Genomic DNA, 17,745 nt, shown 5'->3' with positions numbered 1-17,745 from the left:
TGCATGAAGGCCCAGAGTCTTCACTTCAGCACCACACAGGCCGAGTCAAGCTCAGAGTCCATTAGATCAACGTATGGCTCTATACATGAAACCCCCTTCAGACTGTAGCCTCATGTTTGTTTAGGAAGCAGATCAGTGTGTGGGTGTCACATCGTCTCTGTGGCTGCATGGAGATGAAAGCAGTTAAGGGGAAAATGAACATCTAATTCACAAGGTTACAGCTAATTCACACAATAAGTGAGTGACTGAAGTCAATCTGGTGTGTGAAGGAGTTTGAAAGGAGTCTGTCCATCATGAACCATCAACCAGAAGCAAACCAAAAGTAGGAAAAATGTTAAAACACTTTACAAGGACACAAAACCTCCTAAAAGGTGAATCTGTGAGGAGATTTGAGATCTGAAGGCTCCAACATGCCACAAAACTCACATGGATTGTGTTGAATATCTTCTATGGATGTGAGGAGATTGATGTGTTTGTACGCTCCAGCCGTGGAGCAGAGACGCTGTGTGTCAGGGACATCAGGCCTGAGGGTCTGAGGGACGTGTGTGTGAGGGACAAGTGTGTGTGTGTGTGTGTGTGTGTGTATCTGAGGCCCCACAAACCACTCAGTGTATAACTGGACCCTGTTGTGGAGTTTGAGGTGAGACAGGAGTGAAGTCAGCTTCATGAGAGCTGAGCAGCTGACCGGACGGAACGATCTCATTTAATACTGCAATAAATGTAAACATAACAATGAAACAGTTGATGAAGAGGAAGGAGAATATCCAGAAGAGCTGGAGGGTGATGAAGATGATGAGGGCTTACATCACTCCGTCATACGTATGAAGGAGAAGGAGGGTAGAGCTGCATAAATATAAGTGTCTGTCTGCTGGAGCTCTGAAGCACTCCTCACCTCTGCATCTCTCCTCCTCCTCCTCCTCCTCCTCTTCCTCCTCCTCCCTCATGAACCACACTGAGAGCCCCTCTTTCTGCTTCTCCCACCTCAACTCCTCCTGCAGGCGGCTGCAGCAGCCTGGACCCGAGGCGGCCCTGTTCTACACGCTGCTGGCCTGCGTCTCTCTGCTCACCGTGCTGCTCAACCTGCTGGTCATCATCTCCATCTCTCACTTCAGGCAGCTGCACAGCCCCACCAACGCCCTGCTGCTGTCCCTGGCCGCCTCAGACCTGGTGGTGGGGCTGCTGGCCATGCCGGTGGAGGGCCTGCGTCACATCGAGACGTGCTGGCTGCTGGGGACGCTCATGTGCGCTCTCACTCCTTACGTGTCCTACTGTCTGCTCTCAGTCTCTGTGGGCAGCATGGTGCTCATATCTGTAGATCGCTACGTGGCCATCTGTGACCCGCTGCTCTACTCCTCTAAGATCACCCTGAGCAGAGTGAAGAGCCTCATCTGCCTCTGCTGGGCCTGCTCCCTGCTTTACAACGGACTCATCCTGATGGGTCACTTAGGGCAGCCGGACAGGTACAGGACCTGTCACGGAGAGTGTGTGATCGTCATCAGTCACGTCTCGGGCACAGCTGACCTCCTGGTATCCGTCGTGGGTCCCTGTTCTGTCATGGTGGTCCTCTACATGAGGGTGTTTGTGGTTGCTGTCTCTCAGGTGCGTGTCATGAGGTCGCGTGCTGCCGTCACCGTGGCACCGACAGCCAGGAGGTCAGAGTGGAAGGCAGCCCGGACGCTGGGCGTGGTCGTGGCCGTGTTCCTCATGTGTTTCTGTCCGTACTACTATCCGGCCCTGGCAGGTCAGGAAACGTCCACCAGCTTGTCCTACTACGCGTTAGTGTCGTGGATCCTGCTGATCAACTCGTGTGTGAACCCCCTGATCTACGCTCTCTTCTACCCCTGGTTCAGGAAAGCCAGCAGACTCATCCTCACACTCAGAGTGCTGCAGCCAGGGTCCCGGGCCATCCACGTCCTCTAGACCTCAGTATTGAATCATAATAATAATAATGATGATGTGTGTCTGTCCAAAGTGAGGGTTTGTCCTCTAAGTCATAAGAATAAAACACTTTATTCATATAGAACCTTTCAGACAACAAATAGAGCTCAAAGTGCTTCACATAAGTGACTGATTATTGGTAAACTTTGTATAACGTATAGATTAGCAGGGTGATCGCCCAGAATTTCAGAGAAATTGTTTCACCTACAAACAAGAAATATAGTGAGAGTATGAGAGAGTAATGTTGTCTTTACCAAAGTGCAGCAGCTTCATGTCTTTCTTTCTTTCTGCCTCTTCATCCTAAACACCTAAACAAGTGCATACATTTGTTATCATTCATTAGAGAATAAACAGTGGATTGTTCTGCACATGAGAGCAGACAGCAGATGAACACCTGATATCATTCATATTCTGTATCTGCTACAGATAGATTGTAATATTATTTAACGAAGCTTTATGTCATATTTAGTGAGTCGAGCTATTTTCTTCTTCCTCTGCTTAATATTGAGCAGAGTACTCTTGATATGTAACATCTTCTTCTCTGTGTCCTTTACTCTCTATCAGCATGATTCCACATGTCACTGCTGCTCCTGTTAACTTCCATATTCAATCATTAATAAAGTATTACACATCTATATTCTCCGTTTCTCTGGTTTGGTGCAGAACATGTAAATGTGTCACCTAATTGTCACATTATCATCAAAGCAACAGCTGACATTCTGTTCCCAAACATCCATTAAAGAAAGAACAACAAAGAAACTGAATTAAGATGAAAATGCATGTAGTATGAAGTGAAGTAAAGTGAAGTAAAACAGTAAAGTGCTGTCAGCTATTAAAGCCTTAAAGACTGATGACAAATGTCAACAATCTATAAGAATGATTGTTATTATATTTAAGACAAAACACAATCATAAAGTGAGATTCTTCAGTATTCCGATATAAACACGTACTAACATGCTGTTAGTCCTCCGCGGCAGTAGGGGGCGACGTTCACACTCTGATGTCTTTAGCTGTTAAGGAGGGAAACATGGCTTGATTCTGTCCTTCTGCTTCCTAGAGAATTATATCAAAATACTATTTCAACAACAACATTAAAGTGCACCATGCTGCGGACGCTGTGTCGGGGCGGCGGGGCCGTTTTTAAGGTAATAGACGTCATTACCGAGCGCTAACAGAGCTAACGGCGTTACGTCATGCTGGCTGGAAAGCTAGCTTTGGACGGACTTGAGATTTTTCAACTTTCTTTAGTTCGCGTTACACTATCATCATGAAAGTAACGGCAAAGTAACGTAGCAATAGTAACGAAGTACGGTCGCTGTCAGAGAGACTTAAAGAGACGCCGACATTGTTTGAAACGCTGAAGGGAAGTAGCCATTAGCCCTCAAAGCTAACTCACTTAGACACGCACTGGCGACATCTGCTGGTGAAACGGACGCAGTGCAGTCAAGTGAAGACGAGGATGTGACACTGAATAATGGAACATTTCAACTCCAAACCCTGTTAAAAGCTACATTTTTTACCATGACCATATCTTAACAACCATCTTTGTTATCTAGGAGGAAAAACCTGCCAACTCAGCAGCAAACTAAATCTACTGTGTACCTGTTGTTGATCTGTCTGTGTCCCGCTGTGCAGAGCGCTGACCTGGCTGCTCCCAGGCTATGGGGGGCTCTGGTCCAGGTCCAGCAGAGGGGGGCCTCCCGCCTACCCATGAACACCATGGTCCTGTTTGTGCCTCAGCAAGAGGCCTGGGTGGTGGAGAGGATGGGTCGCTTCCACCGCATCTTAGAGCCGGTAAAGCTGCTGGAATGATTCAAAGATGGAGGAACACCTTCACTTCTTCTCTTCCATCATCGTCTTTGTTCTCCTGACAGGGACTGAACTTCCTCATCCCCGTACTGGACCGTATCCGTTATGTGCAAAGCCTTAAAGAGATCGTGATCGACGTCCCTGAGCAGTCTGCAGTCTCTCTAGGTGAACTCACACAAGACAGCAGTTAGGTCATAAACTGAGCAGATGTTTACAATGAACATTACTAACCAGCTGATCATTGCTCCGTCCAGATAATGTGACCCTGCAGATAGACGGAGTCCTGTATCTGAGGATCTTAGAGCCTTTTAAGGTGCGTTCACTGTCACCGCTGCCCTCCTGTCTCCAGCAGAAGTTTTGGGCCTGTAGTGTTGCATCTGTGCCAGAAGATGGCGCCAGTTAACCAAATCAGTGTGTTGTGTTTGTGTGTCTGCAGGCGAGTTACGGGGTGGAGGATCCAGAATACGCCGTCACCCAGCTGGCTCAGACCACCATGCGCTCAGAACTGGGCAAGCTCACACTGGACAAAGTGTTCAGGGTCAGTGTGTGTGTGTGAGAGAGTCTGTGTGTGTCTGTGTGTGTGTCTCCGGTACCTGACCCCTGCTGTGTTTCCCCTCAAAGGAAAGAGAGTCTCTCAATTCCAACATCGTCCTCTCCATCAACCAGGCGTCAGACGAGTGGGGAATCCGCTGCCTGCGCTACGAAATCAAAGACATCCAAGTCTCAGCTCGAGTTAAAGAGTCCATGCAGATGCAGGTGAGACGCCTGGCTTAGACTCTGTGTCCGCACGTGGGCTCGACCCTCTGACCGCCGCTCTAACGCTCTCCTGCAGGTGGAGGCGGAGCGGAAGAAGAGAGCCACGGTGCTGGAGTCTGAGGGGACGAGAGAGGCGGCCATCAACGTAGCCGAGGGCCGCAAGCAAGCACAGATCCTGGCCTCTGAGGGGGGGAGGGCCGAGCAGATCAACATAGCCGCAGGTAGGTGTGTGTGTGTGTGTGTGTGCTGTGAGGTCTACATGTAACACATCAGTGAAGCCTTGTGACTGTGGCGGTCTGTCGCCCCCTGCAGGTGAGGCCCAGGGCGTGTTAGCTAAAGCAGAGGCCAAAGCCAAGGCCATCCGCCTACTGTCAGGAGCTCTGGGTGAACAGGTGTGTGTGTGTGTGTGTGTGTGTGTGTGTGTGTGTGTGTGTGTGTGTGTGTGTGTGTGTGTGTGTGTGTGTGTGTGTGTGTGTGTGTGTGTGTGTGTGTGTGTGTGTGTGTGTGTGTGTGTGTGTGTGTGTGTGTGTGTGTGTGTGTGTGTGTGTGTGTGTGTGTGTGTGTGTGTGTGACCTCTCCTCTCTCTCTCTTCACAGCGTGGAGGTGCGGCCGCCTCCCTCAGCGTGGCAGAGCAGTACGTCGCTGCCTTCTCTAACCTGGCTCGGCGCTCTAACACCGTCCTGCTGCCCTCACACTCCTCTGACGTGACAGGAATGGTCACCAAGGTGATGAGCGGGGATGCAGATGATGTCATGTGGGCGCCTCACCTTTTCTGCCTTAAACACTGACCCCTCCCCTCCTTCCTCTTCCTCAGGCGATGACCATTTACAGCTCGCTGGCCAAGACCAGGACGCCAGCAGAGGACGGGACGGCGGCGGAGGGGGCGGGCGGCCAGCGGAGAGCCTGAGGGCCGACACACGTCAGCGTAACATAACAGCTGAAGACGGTGGACATGCTGAGGAGGAGGAGCTGAGTCTACAGAGGGACGAAGAACACGCAGAGACAAGGACAGGAAGAGAAAGAGACTTCAGAACACAGACTCATGCTGACTCTCAGCCTCTCTGACTCTCAGCCTCTCTGACTCTCAGCCTCTCTGACTCTCAGCCTCTCTGACTCAGCCTCTCTGACTCTCTGACTCTCTGACTCTCTGACTCTCAGCCTCTCTGACTCTCAGCCTCTCTGACTCTCAGCCTCTCTGACTCTCAGCCTCTCTGACTCAGCCTCTCTGACTCTCTGACTCTCTGACTCTCTGACTCTCTGACTCTCTGACTCTCTGACTCTCAGCCTCTCTGACTCTCAGCCTCTCTGACTCTCAGCCTCTCTGACTCTCAGCCTCTCTGACTCTCAGCCTCTCTGACTCTCTGACTCTCTGACTCTCAGCCTCTCTGACTCTCAGCCTCTCTGACTCTCAGCCTCTCTGACTCTCAGCCTCTCTGACTCTCAGCCTCTCTGACTCGTCTTTGTTTCTTACTGTACATTTTTCAGAGAAATGTTTGATTTATTTTTGTGTATTTAAATCAGATGAATGTTGGCCGTGTGTGTGTGTGTGTGTGTGTGTGTGTGTGTGTGTGTAGAGGAGGTGAGACGAAGGACGACCGGATGAGGAAGACAAATAAAAGCTTCATGGTATTTGTCTCTCTTTGTTCTGTTTCTCATGGACCTGAACCGGGACAGGAAGTCTCTAAAGTCACTGAGCAGGTTCACTAAAAGGATCTAAAGTGTTTGTAGTGATGAAGAGGCCACAGGCTGCAGGATGTAAACGTGCCGCTCCGTGTCTGGAGGAGTCCAGTTCAGATCTTCAGGGCCTCTGGAGCAGCAGCAGAGGTGATGGATGCTGTGGCCCAAACCTGAACCCTGCAGAGAGGAGGAGGAGGAGGAGGATGAAGGGGTGAGACCACGTTCAGGTCAAATCGGAGCTCAGGAATAATACAGAGGGATAATCACATCTAAACTCTTCCTCCCTCCTCTTCTTCCTCGCCTGTTAGACGTCTGGTTTCCTGTCAGCAGGTGGACTGTTTGCGTGTGTGTGTGTGTGTGTGTTCCCTTCCCGTGTTCAGGAACGTGTGCGGGCCTGTGGGTCTGCAGGTGTGGAATGATCTGGAAGTGTCCCAACTGAGCTGAGCGACGCGCCGGCCGCTCTATATGCTGTAACTCTAGGCTGCAGCCTTCAGCTCACATGATGACATGGAGAGAGAAATGACTGGAATGTGGAGTTTGGTTGCAGCATTTCAACACATAAAGCAAACTGCAAGCACACACTTGCCACTGCGTGTGTGTGTGTGTGAGAGAGAGAGAGTGTGTGTGTGTGTGTGTGTCTGTAATCCTTGAAATGGCGGGCAGTGATTGGCCCAAAAATCGGATGTTTTCTCATCGTAGAGGTTCACAGACACGCCTCCTTCTCTCTCACTGTCGGCCGGTTCAACTCACCGTCTGGATCCTCCCTCTCTCTCTCTACAACACAAACCAGAGCTGTCTCTCTCTCTCACTCTCCGTCTCTCCTCACTCTGCCTCACTCTCTCTCCGTCTCTCACACACTTTGTCTCTCTCTCTCGCGCCCCCCAACACAAACCAGAGCGCTCTCACTCTCACTCTTTCTCCCTCACTCTCTCCCTCACTCTCTCTCCCTCACTCTCTCTCTCTCTCTGTCTCTCTACCTGTGTTGCCCCCTGAGACATACAGTAATTAAGACAAAGGTGTGTGTGCGTTGCTCACCTCCCCCCCCCCCCTCGCTCTGACACACAGACACACAGGCCCATAGCCTTGGGGTTGTATAGTTAAGGAGGTATGTAAAGTTAGCCGACTTTGGGACTTTAGACAGTCCAGCCTGAGGGAGGGGGGGGGGGGGGGGGAGACAGGATGGAGTGTGAGGGATTACAAACAGGAAAGGTGTTTTGGAGCTGCAGGTGTCAGAACCATTTCTCTCTCTCGCTCGCTCACTCACTCTTGTGAAAATAAACATTATTGAGGGGAGAGAAGAAGAGACAGAGTTGGGGGGGTGGGGGGGGGGGGACAGACAGACATAAAGCAGAGACACACAGAGAGAGAGACAGCAAAGGTATTAACAGCTCATAAAAACGCACTTAGAGCTGCAGTTAGCCTGCTCACACATTCATCACCGCTGGCTGCTGCTACTTAACACACACACACACACACACACAGAAAGCCTCAGACACACACACACATTGACGCTGGTGTCGCTCTGTGTGAGAGAGCGTGTCAGCATGGAGGTGCTGAGCTCCGCCTGCCATTCCAGTGAAAAGAGAAAAAGAAGAAAAAAAAAAGCCATGCCAGTGTCAGAGCTTAGCTCCGCCCACATCATATAATCCTCCATTCTTGTATCTTCTCTCATTCACTCCAGCAGAGCAGCCGGGACACAAGCAGAGCACTTCTTCACCTCGGCTTCAGCTGAACCAGAGCTTTAGAGCCTAAAGTAGGACACCGGCCCCCCCACCGGCTCCTCCGCCTCCGTCCTGCTGCTTCTTCAACCCGTTTGGGCAAGAAGAGGATTTGGAATAAGCTCCTCCACGCCGACACGCTTTGATGCTGAGGGGAGGATCAGACGTCTTCACAGAGAAGTTGTGACAGATTTGCAGAGGAGCCAAGTCAGACAGAGAGAGGGTGAGAGAGAGAGAGACAGAGTGAGAGACAGAAAGAGTGAGAGAGAGGGAAGGAGAGAGTGAGAGACAGAGCTAGAGGGAGAGAGAGAGGGAGGGAGGGAGGGAGGGAGGAGGGAGAGAGACAGACAGACAGAGTGAGAGTGAAAGAAAGAGAGAGTGAGTAAGAGTGAGAGTGAAAGAGAGAGAGAAAGAGAGAGAGAGAGAGAGAGAGAGACAGAACTTAGCCTGAAGGTTTCTGAGGAAGAAACAAGAGACAAGATAAAGAGGCAGCAATAATCTGAGAGGCAGAGGGAGGGAGAAGCACAGCTGCTGTGAAGAGAAGAGAAACACAGATAAAGAGAGGAAGGAGGTGCATAACTGAAGGGCAAGAGGGGAGACCAAAGGACAGACAGCAGAGAAGAAAAGAGGAGATCAATCTCAGGAGGGATCATCAGCAAAGAAAGAATTCAATTCAAGCGGAGGAGATAAAAGCTGCTCAGATGACAGAGGGAGTGAGAAGGGGAATGAAAAGGAAACTTACATGAAGAGTTCGCTCCACTTCTCCTTTACGTCCCGGAGAGAGCAGCCCAAAGCCTGACATCAGATCAAACAGCGGTGAGGATGGAGGCGCAGCCAGAAGAGAGGAAGGGGCTTCCTCTGAAGTGAGAGCGAGGAGAAGAGGGGCTGTGTTTGAAGCCCGCCACCGCTCCAGAGGCCTCCATCATGTTTTATTCAGCAGGCTCCCCAAACTCACACAGGCAAAGTCCAAAGAGCAAATACGTGCCCGGATAAAGGGGCACAGAGCGACCATCTGAGCGCATGATACCACCCTCCTCCTCCTCTTCTCTCTCACCTTCCTCCTCACAAACTCTCCACCTCCTCATCTCCTCTCCTCACTATGTGGATACCAGCTTTGCTCATATGGATTCTTAATATCGGCCGTTTGTGCTCTGGACAAGACTACACAGACTATTACCAAGCAGGAGACCTGGGAGACCTGGGAGACCTGGGAGACCTGGGCACTGAGGTGAGACATGTAAACGTGTGTGTCATAGCTGTAGAACCTATAGGAGCACGTGATGAGAGCATGGTCCCTAGTGGAGCCTTCACTGTATGAGAGTTGCGTCACAGCTGCGTCACTTCATTCAGTAGTTTCAGACTTTGGGCTTCACAGGTTCATTCATTTAGACTCAGATGTTTGTTTTGGGGCATCAGCCGCTCTGCTGGAAGTGGAGTTTGCGAGGTCGCCAGGAAAGTTGGCGTTGATTGATTCGACCTTCACTCGGTACAGACCAGCCTGTTTCTGTTCAAACATTTGAAGGCCGTTTGGTGGTTAAGTAATGCCAACGATCATCAGGAGCCTGGAACCTCATTAACAACAAAGAGTTCAATGAATGGATGAATGATTTTGACAAGGCTGCTTATCAAACAGTTTTAACATGGCCTGTGTGTGTGTGCCAGAGAGAGAGAGAGAGAGGGAGAGAGGGAAATTGGGAGAGAAAGAGAGAGAGCGAGAGATAGGGAGAGAGAGAGAGAGATATATTAGGGAGAGAAAGATAGAGGCAAATGGGGAGGGAGAGGGAGACAACTGGAGGACTTAACTTGACCAATGCCGTGACCAAAGGCGTGAGTGTTGGTTTGCCAGGAGTAACAACTGATGGACACACCCGAAAACCTCTTAAACAATGATCTCATGGTCCCAAAACAATGAGCTCACATGTGATCGCCTGAGAACCCACAGAGGGAGAGAGAAAGAGAGAGAGAGACAGAGAGAGACAGAGAGAGAGAGAGAGAGACAGAGAGAGAGAGAGAGAGAGAGGGAGGGACAGAGAGAGAGAATGCAAGAGAGAGAGAGAGAGAGAGAGACGGAGAGAGAGAACATCTAACCTCGGTTGTTGTTATGGCGCCACCATCAGGCCGGTTGGTGTCTCATTGTGCACACATGTCACCATGGTTACAGTAGTATAGAAGATATACAGAAACACTCCAGAAAAGTTAGAATTCCGATCACTACCAACATAATGCAATCAGAGTAGTGGTGATAACAGCGCCACCATCAGGCCGACCGGGTCCAGCATGTATCAGGATCTTCCCCGGATCAAACTCAACAAGTTCAACTGAAATCCCTCATTGAACTTTCCGAGCGATCCTGCTGACAGACATACAGACGGACACAAACAAAAACCTTGTTAGCAGAGTTAAAGAGAGGAAGAGCGACAGACCCATGAGTGCAGAAGAAGACAGAAGCTTATTAGATTTAATTAGATGAACCAAGAAGGGAGAGGTAATGGTTTGAAAATGGCAGTGAGACTGAAAGAGAGAAATGTCATGAGAGAAGGAGAGAAACAGAGAGAGAGAGAGAGACAGAGACAGAGACAGAGAGTGAGTGAGACAGAGAGGGAGAGAGAGAGACACAGAGAGACAGAGAGTGAGAGAGAGAGAGAGAGAGAGAGAGAGAGAGAGAGAGAGAGAGAGTGAGAGAGAGAGAGAGAGAGAGAGAGAGAGAGAGAGAGAGAGAGAGAGAGAGAGAGAGAGAGAGAGAGAGAGTCAGAGAGTGAGACAGAGAGAGACAGAGACAGAGACAGGGAGTGAGACAGAGAGAGACAGAGACAGAGACAGGGAGTGAGAGTGAGAGTGAGAGTGAGAGAGATAGAATGAGGGAGACAGAGTGAGTGAGAGAGAGAGAGAGCTCTGGTTTGTGTTGTGGTAGAGCAGCTCTGTCAGTCTCTCACTCTGCCTGGGAAACAAACTGCAGCTTGGGTTTCCTGACGCAAGAATTTCAAAGTAACATATAACATGAATTATTAAGCCTCTGCGCCGACACAGACACTTAACCTTTCATCTTTCATTTCCGCGGATGGCAGCAGAGTCGTCCATCATCGCCACTGCTGGAAAACCATTACGGCCCCACACACTAAAGAGGAAATGGATCCCAAAATGCCTCCTCCTGTAAATGGAGCCATTCCACAGCACTAGGCCTCCTCTCTGTGTGGGCGGGGAGACAATCGGTTCCTCGGAGGACCCAAATGATGGGAATAACCTAATCCTATATCCAGAAAACACAAGAATAAAGAATTATATATGTGAGACAGAGTGTCAGAGAGCGTCGGATAGAGTTTCAGCCTCTGGCTCAAGGACAAAATTAAGATGGAGGGAAAAAAAAGGGAAAAAATGGAGAAGGATGCTTTGTAGCTTGTGTGTGTGTGTGTGTGTGTGTGTGTGTGTGTGTGTGTGTGTGTGAAGGAAAAGGCACGCTTACCCATAATAACTAACAGTAGCCAACAGCAACATGTTACAACACATTGGTAGCTGAGGTATTCAGTGGTTATCCAGCTACAACAAGCAAAGGTTACACGCAATCTATTGTAAATCCACATTCGGATGTACGCCGACAACACACACTCACGCACTCACTCACTCTCACTCTGCTACCAAAATACTCATTAGTTATGATATACACAAACACACACAACACCACTTATTAAAGTCTGTGTTTACATCCATCTGAGTGCTGGAGAACGTTTATGTGACTCGGGTTGTTGCTTCTCAGGCTCCGGTGCCGCCAGGAGATCAGCCCAATCTGGAGATGGTGACAAGTGTAGACGACCTGCTTCAGCTTCTTTACCCAGAATACAGTTTGCTCCAGCACTGCCTGAAGAGGAGATCCTGGCAGGCTTCCTCCACCTCTTCTTCCTCCTCCTCTTCCTCAGCCCTTCCTCCTCTCCACCATTCCAAAGACGAGGACCTGTGGGGTCGGCCCAGGGAGGAGGCTCTCTACAAAATGGACAAGGAGGTGGCAGGTAAACATGGGTGCAACTTCTGTCCTTCCATCTGTCTGTCCAGCTGAAATCCCATTTGGATCCAGTTGGGCAGGTTGACAGGGGTCAGGTGTCAGGGGTCAGGACCTGGCTGCGTGGGTGTGGCTCATACTACATAAAGGGCTATAACAGAGACCTTTTGTCAGTAACATGTTGCATGGGTGAAGCATCTCTCTTATAGAACTCAGAGCCAAAGTGTCCACAAAGAGAGAGACAGAGCCGCAGATCAGACTGAGACAGGGCTGTCTCAAGAAACCACCACCAAATCATTTATGTGTGTGTGTGTGTGTGTGTGTGTGTGTGTGTGTCTTCAGTCATCTTAGAGGAGATCCAGCAGACCGCGTGCCGGCCCAGAGAGGTGTGTGTGGAGGTGGCCAAAGAATACCCAGAATCCACCAGTCAGTTCTACCTCCCTCGCTGCGTGTCGCTGCATCGGTGCGGCGGCTGCTGCAACAGCGAGGCGGCCTACTGCGCCAACACAAGTCACACACTCATCAACAAGACGGTGAGCCAGACGCTTTGGGTCGCGTTATGTTACCAGCCCATCTGCATCACACTGGGAAACACTTTGACATCCATAAAAAGAAACACTCACACACACACACACACACACACACACAACCTTGCAGCCGTTGAAAACTTTAACACCTAAGGTGCACAAGCGACATGCTGAGTCATTTCACACACACACTGCATGTATCTGTCCAATGTACAGTTTGACCTTCATCTCTCTTCCTACCAGTTGATGGAACTGTCCCCCCCCAGGAAGGAACGCCCTGTCGTCATGGTAACCTTCGTCAACCACACCTCGTGCGAGTGCCTGTCCAAGAGGCCGCTGCACACCATCATACGACGAGCCGCACCAGATCACCTGTGAGTGCACACAAGGAGAGAGAGAGAGAGAGAGAGAGAGAGAGAGAGAGAGAGAGAGAGAGAGAGAGAGAGAGAGAGAGAGAGAGAGAGAGAGACAGAGACAGAGAGAGAGAGAGAGAGAGAGAAAGAGAGAGAGAAAGCGAGAGAGTGAGAGCACGTTCAGGCATCTGCGTGTTACTGTTCATATCATAATCTGTGTGTGTGTGTGTGCGTGTGCGTGTGCGTGTGTGTGTGTGCGTGTGTGTGTGTTAGGTGTTCCCCACCCCAAGCGCCCTGTGCGTCAGGCCTATTATGGGATCCAGTAAACTGTCAGTGCGCTCCAGCAGACACCATCAGCTACTCTGCCAGGGAGACAGGTACGTGCACATGGAGTGGGAACAGCCACAACATGTTTACACTCAGTATCAAAGAAGCCCAGAGACAAAGAAGTGAAAGATTCTGCTAATCCTGACACTGACGCCGCATAATGAGTCCTTACAGCGCCATCATCAGGCCTATTGATGTTGTTGATATGAGCGCACGTGTCCTCCATGTTTGGTTAGCGGAGTAATAACTGAGCCACGCCCACTGTGGGAGGAGACACAAGAGACACGGTTCAAAATGGCTGCAAATGGAAACAAAAGGAATCAAGAGAGAAATGACTCTGATTCTGGGCCTCAAACATCTTGGGCCATAGAGGGACTGGCAGATTTCCCTGGATCATGTCCAACCTCTGTCCATAACGACGGGCATTGGGAGAGTTAAGGGAACATTCCACAAATAAGATTCCTTCATGACACAGAGTCATTCCACAGAGAAGCCACAGTGAGCTGGCTTTGGTAAGTGAGCCAGACTTGGTAAGAAAACAGTGACAAACTTCCAACTAATAATGGGCTCTGAGCAGTGAAGCTCTGAGGGAGCGTTTCCTCCTTCAGACCGTGAGGCGTTCAGTAGCTTTGTGTTTATGTAAAGGAAAGGAATATCTACAAGAACTGAGGAGAAGAAGGCAGCTTTCAGATTTAGGGATTTAAAATGGGCCAAGATGAGGCCAGGTTTGTGTTGCTTCATCTTCACTCTTGACCTCTTCTTCTTCTTCTTCTTTGGCTTGCAGAGGTTCTGGACTCGGGCCTGCTGGCTCTCTGCGGGCCTAACAGGGTTCTGGAGGAGTCGACCTGCGAGTGCGTCTGTCGCAACGGACTCACCGAGGCCAGCTGTGATCCGGGCTGGAAACTGGACCCCGACACCTGTAAGGAGGGTTTAAGCTCTGAGGCTGAATCACTGCCTGGATCAAAACAGCTTCATTAGAACACACTCCTGCTGGACACACACACACCTCATGAATACTGCTGCATGTGTCATTTGAGCCTGGCTTCCTTCTGTGGAAAGAGGAAACCTTTTTCCACATTTCACATGAACTAATTTGAATAAGAACAACAACAAGATACCTAAGAACAGGTAGTAGAGCTCAATCCAAACTGTAACAAGTCAGAACCTGACTAAATACTGACTAAATACTTAGAGGAACAAAGCAGCAGGCGAGCAGCAGGCAGCTCAACACGTCTCCTGTTTCTGTCCCACTCCAGGTGAATGCCAGTGCGAGGGTCAGGGAGACGGGGAGTGGTGTCCCGCCGGCCAGCGCTGGGACGATGAGCTCTGCGGCTGCGTGTGCGAGGCCAACTGCCCCGGGAATCAACCCCTCAACCCCGACACCTGCCTGTGCCAGTGCAGAGAGAGTCCACAGTCCTGTCTGCGGCAGGGCAAGCGCTTCAAGCCCAACACCTGCAGGTAGACCATGAGGATGATGATGATGAAGGTTCATTTCTAGGAATCGATTGCATTTCCCGTACCAGCTCCTTTGATGATGTCATAGCTGGTAATGTGGTCAGTGTCAGACACCGTTTCAGTTTCAGTGTCAGTGTCACAACATTTCATGAGAATTCAGTTACAGCTTTCTGTTTCCCTTCTTCCACAATTGCATCAACTAAAATTCCAGTTTGGTGTAAACTTGAACAGCAGCAGGCGATACTCGGCTGTCATCAACGCTCTGGAGACATGACTGAGGGCCAAATGGAGCAAAAGGCAAAGCTTACAAGCTCCTTATAAGGAGTTTGAGGAGTGTATTAAATATGACCAGGGTGAGTGAGGGTGTGTAGGTGATCAGACGGCTCCACTGGGGGGCCAGGAGAGGTCTGGGGGTTTCGGACAGTGGAGAACATCTACAGAGGATGCATGAGAAATGAACCGTGTGTGTGTGTGTGATGAACCTTTGCCTGAGCCAGCGGTTCATGCAGGTGCCCACCCTCAGAGGGTGAGCGAGCAGGCCGAGGCTGGGAGCGAGGGACAGAGAACTCCCCACGGACGGACGCGTCGCACATTCCACAGATAGAAAAGGAACGCTGTCCGTCTCCTTCTCCATCGCTCGCCCTCCAGCAGACGCTTCCATGTGACCTTTTATGGATATCGGGTGTCCTGAATGTTCTGCCCCGATCTCAGCTGCACGTGTGCGTGTTTGCGTGTGTGTCGCGTTCCCACAGCCGGCATGCGAGAGATCAGCGATTCTCTGACCCTCAGCAGAGGGAGAGAGGGAGGGAGAGACGGAGAGAGACAGAGAGGGAGAGAGAGAGCAGACACACAGATGCAGCTTGGACATCAGCACTGTTAGGTTATTCCTGTCATTTTGATGGTGGCGTTCCATGTGGGAAAGTTAGACACAGCTCCTGACCCTTCATGTGAGAGGATCCCATGTGAGTCCATGAAGCTGCTCGTTTGTTTGCGCTCCTCTTTTCCTCCAGCAGGGCACAAGTCAGAGCCGTCGACTGGCTCTTCATTGTTTTGTCTTCTTGGTTCGTTTCCCCATCTGGTCCCAGCAGGTGGCATCACACAGACAAAGAGGACTGCACACCTACTGTGATGTTGAAGGGGAGACTTCCCAGAATTGGCTGGAATCTCCCTCACCTCCTCTTGGGAAACACACACCCCTTTATTTTCCCTCTGACACACTTTGATGCTCACGCAAACCAAACTTCAATCCCGGTTTGTCCAAAAGTGATGATTCAATCAGTGATGTTCACGCCAAGAGTCATTCCTCTCTTCTCTCTCTCCCCCTCCGACCCTCTCTCTCCCCTCCACCCTACTCTCTCCTCTTTTCCATCTCCACCCGTGTCCTCATTCCTGTCTCTCTGTCTCCAGTTGTTACAGGTTGCCGTGCAGAAAGCCCCGGCCCGTGTGCCAGGCCGGGTTTTACTACAGCCACCAGGTCTGCCAGTGCATTCCCAACTACATGAGGCCGGAGTGGAATTAACCAATCACAGGCAGCGATGTGGGACTGGAATCAAAACAGTCAAACTCCGGCCTTCAAGTGGAGGCTTCAGACGCTTGGACTCGCTTAGGGACAAAAGGGTGGAACCTCCACTCAACAGAGGGGCAGAGAAGTGGAACACAGGAACATGGACGCCCGAGCAACACATGAGGAGACTCTTCTCAAGAGGAGAAACACTGACCTGAGGTTTGGAGTCACTTACAGGTTGGACTGTCCCACACCTGGAGAGGCCTGATGAACCGACCAATCAGAATGAACCTCAGAGTCGTAGCAACTCACCTGTGCTGAACATGTTGGTGGAGTAAGATCACGTACCTGCAGGAAGCTGGAAGAACATGCAAACAGGCCAAACCTCCACACACTCTTTATTATGGTCCAACTTCACACACTTCAGCCTGTTGAGGGATTTAGTCCAGGAATCATGTGGGATGTCAGCTCACGGCCTAAATGTCTTCTTTGTGTCAGACGGGTGGAGGTGGAAGTGGAGAAAAAACATTTTGGCAGCGTTCTCTGCTCCACGGATGCAGCTGGAGAGACTTGAGCTTTGTTCTCCTATCATCTGACTCCTCTCTTCCTGTTTGGAAAACAGCAGCCAGTGAGGTGCAGAGGGGGTTAACACAGAGGAGGTTCTGTTCCAGAGGGGGTTAACACAGAGGAGGTTCTATCCCAGGGGTTCTGTATCTCTGTCACTTTGTGGACAGGTAAGACATGAAGGTGTTCCTTTGTTTGGTCCGACTCGTCCCTGTCCTGGTACCGATCCAGTTTGTAATAAAGAATCAGCTCTACTGGCCTCTGCTGACGGAGACGACATGCATGAACATCTGTCACAGTACCAATCATCATATTCTACATTTAAAGGCCGTCTTTCTCTCCTACATGCTCTCCATAAGTAATATTATTTGTATATAAATGAAAAGATCATATTTAAAACACTGACATTTGGGTTATACCTTCATCTGTAGCTGTAATATATTGAAGTCTCTGTCACCATTAAAGTCCATTTAGGAGTCAAAGCTTCTCTGAACGTCCGTGTGATCACAGGTTTGGTTGATCTCTTCATCTTAACGTCCTGTTGTCCTGTTTTAAAGTGGAGGATCATTAAGCTCATAGGCTCGTTTCATTGCCAAATATATTCATCTCAATCATTCAGACTTCAGCGTTGATTTAGACAAACTAAAGGAGTCACAGTGACATTTGACATTAAATTATTAGCAGCAGAACTTTGACTCTTCTGAGACTGAGCTCTTCTAAATGACCCGTTAAGGTGATTTGTTGCAGTGTAGCTGTGATCGTAGCGTCTTTGCTCTGGTAGCCGTCCACCTTCTTCTAATCACATTACTGGATATTTAAAATCATTTCCATTGATTGTAAGTATTAATTAAACATCCCGGAAAACTTAGAAAATGTGTGTTCTTGGTTTTGTGTCATCCGAATTATGTGAAACAACTTGTAGCATCACTCACTCACTGACTCATTCACTCACTCACTCACTCAGTCTCTAAACGTTTGCACTCTTCCTTTCTGGTCCCTGAGTCCGACCCTGACACACACACACATCTGTTGGTTCTGATCCGGTGCGTCTGAGCTCCATTCCCTCTGCCAAACCAGAGAAGCTGGAGAACTGGAGAGAACATTCGCTGTGGTGCAGATTCTTTCA

At 49.9% G+C, this 17,745-nt stretch overlaps 3 protein-coding genes across 5 annotated transcripts; all 3 read left to right on the top strand.

Moving 5' to 3' along the window:
• The first annotated feature begins 781 nt into the window (after nt 1-781).
• LOC142989027 (trace amine-associated receptor 13c-like) lies at nt 782-1,920 on the top strand. The gene has a single exon (XM_076138386.1). It carries the CDS (start codon nt 943-945, stop codon nt 1,918-1,920), a length of 978 nt encoding a protein of 325 aa, XP_075994501.1. The 5' UTR covers nt 782-942.
• A 1,005-nt stretch (nt 1,921-2,925) lies between these two features.
• On the top strand, nt 2,926-6,132 carry LOC142989026 (stomatin-like protein 2, mitochondrial). Its single transcript, XM_076138385.1, has 10 exons — nt 2,926-3,083; nt 3,574-3,732; nt 3,813-3,912; nt 4,002-4,060; nt 4,184-4,285; nt 4,369-4,503; nt 4,580-4,724; nt 4,816-4,895; nt 5,100-5,228; nt 5,318-6,132. The coding sequence occupies exons 1-10, from the start codon at nt 3,042-3,044 to the stop codon at nt 5,408-5,410; spliced, it is 1,044 nt and encodes a 347-aa protein (XP_075994500.1). The 5' UTR covers nt 2,926-3,041; the 3' UTR covers nt 5,411-6,132.
• A 1,719-nt stretch (nt 6,133-7,851) lies between these two features.
• LOC142989024 (vascular endothelial growth factor C-like) lies at nt 7,852-17,632 on the top strand. 3 transcript variants are annotated; one of them, XR_012960645.1, is made up of 9 exons: nt 7,852-9,135; nt 11,650-11,899; nt 12,232-12,422; nt 12,660-12,790; nt 13,043-13,146; nt 13,881-14,015; nt 14,353-14,554; nt 15,959-16,714; nt 16,747-17,632. XR_012960645.1 is itself a non-coding variant. In XM_076138383.1 (8 exons), exons 1-8 carry the CDS (start codon nt 8,998-9,000, stop codon nt 16,068-16,070), a joined length of 1,263 nt encoding a protein of 420 aa, XP_075994498.1. In that variant the 5' UTR covers nt 7,852-8,997; the 3' UTR covers nt 16,071-17,632. The 3 variants fall into 3 exon arrangements, 2 of the variants coding, with proteins under 2 accessions (XP_075994498.1, XP_075994499.1); XM_076138383.1 differs by having other exon boundaries at nt 15,959-17,632; XM_076138384.1 differs by having other exon boundaries at nt 7,852-9,126; nt 15,959-17,631.
• Nucleotides 17,633-17,745: the final 113 nt, after the last annotated feature.

The sequence above is a fragment of the Genypterus blacodes genome, unplaced genomic scaffold, assembly GCF_046128005.1.
Source record: "Genypterus blacodes isolate CSIRO-AG114 ecotype Tasmania unplaced genomic scaffold, CSIRO-AGI_Gbla_v1 ptg000364l_1, whole genome shotgun sequence".
Taxonomy (NCBI): Eukaryota; Metazoa; Chordata; class Actinopteri; order Ophidiiformes; family Ophidiidae; genus Genypterus; species Genypterus blacodes.
Note: the sequence above shows the minus strand (reverse complement) of the source record. Positions and strands in the feature narration are given on the sequence as shown.

What these genes read in the sequence shown, in the direction of transcription:
- LOC142989027 (XM_076138386.1), top strand. Translation starts at nt 943, where the DNA reads ATGAACCACACTGAGAGCCCCTCTTTCTGCTTCTCCCACCTCAACTCC.
- LOC142989026 (XM_076138385.1), top strand. Translation starts at nt 3,042, where the DNA reads ATGCTGCGGACGCTGTGTCGGGGCGGCGGGGCCGTTTTTAAG. An exon ending in GCGGCGGGGCCGTTTTTAAG is followed by an intron (nt 3,084 to 3,573) that starts GTAATAGACGTC and finishes CCCGCTGTGCAG; the next exon opens with AGCGCTGACCTGGCTGCTCC. An exon ending in GCAGATCAACATAGCCGCAG is followed by an intron (nt 4,725 to 4,815) that starts GTAGGTGTGTGT and finishes CGCCCCCTGCAG; the next exon opens with GTGAGGCCCAGGGCGTGTTA.
- LOC142989024 (XM_076138383.1), top strand. Translation starts at nt 8,998, where the DNA reads ATGTGGATACCAGCTTTGCTCATATGGATTCTTAATATCGGCCGTTTG. An exon ending in ACACACTCATCAACAAGACG is followed by an intron (nt 12,423 to 12,659) that starts GTGAGCCAGACG and finishes TCTTCCTACCAG; the next exon opens with TTGATGGAACTGTCCCCCCC. An exon ending in GAAACTGGACCCCGACACCT is followed by an intron (nt 14,016 to 14,352) that starts GTAAGGAGGGTT and finishes GTCCCACTCCAG; the next exon opens with GTGAATGCCAGTGCGAGGGT.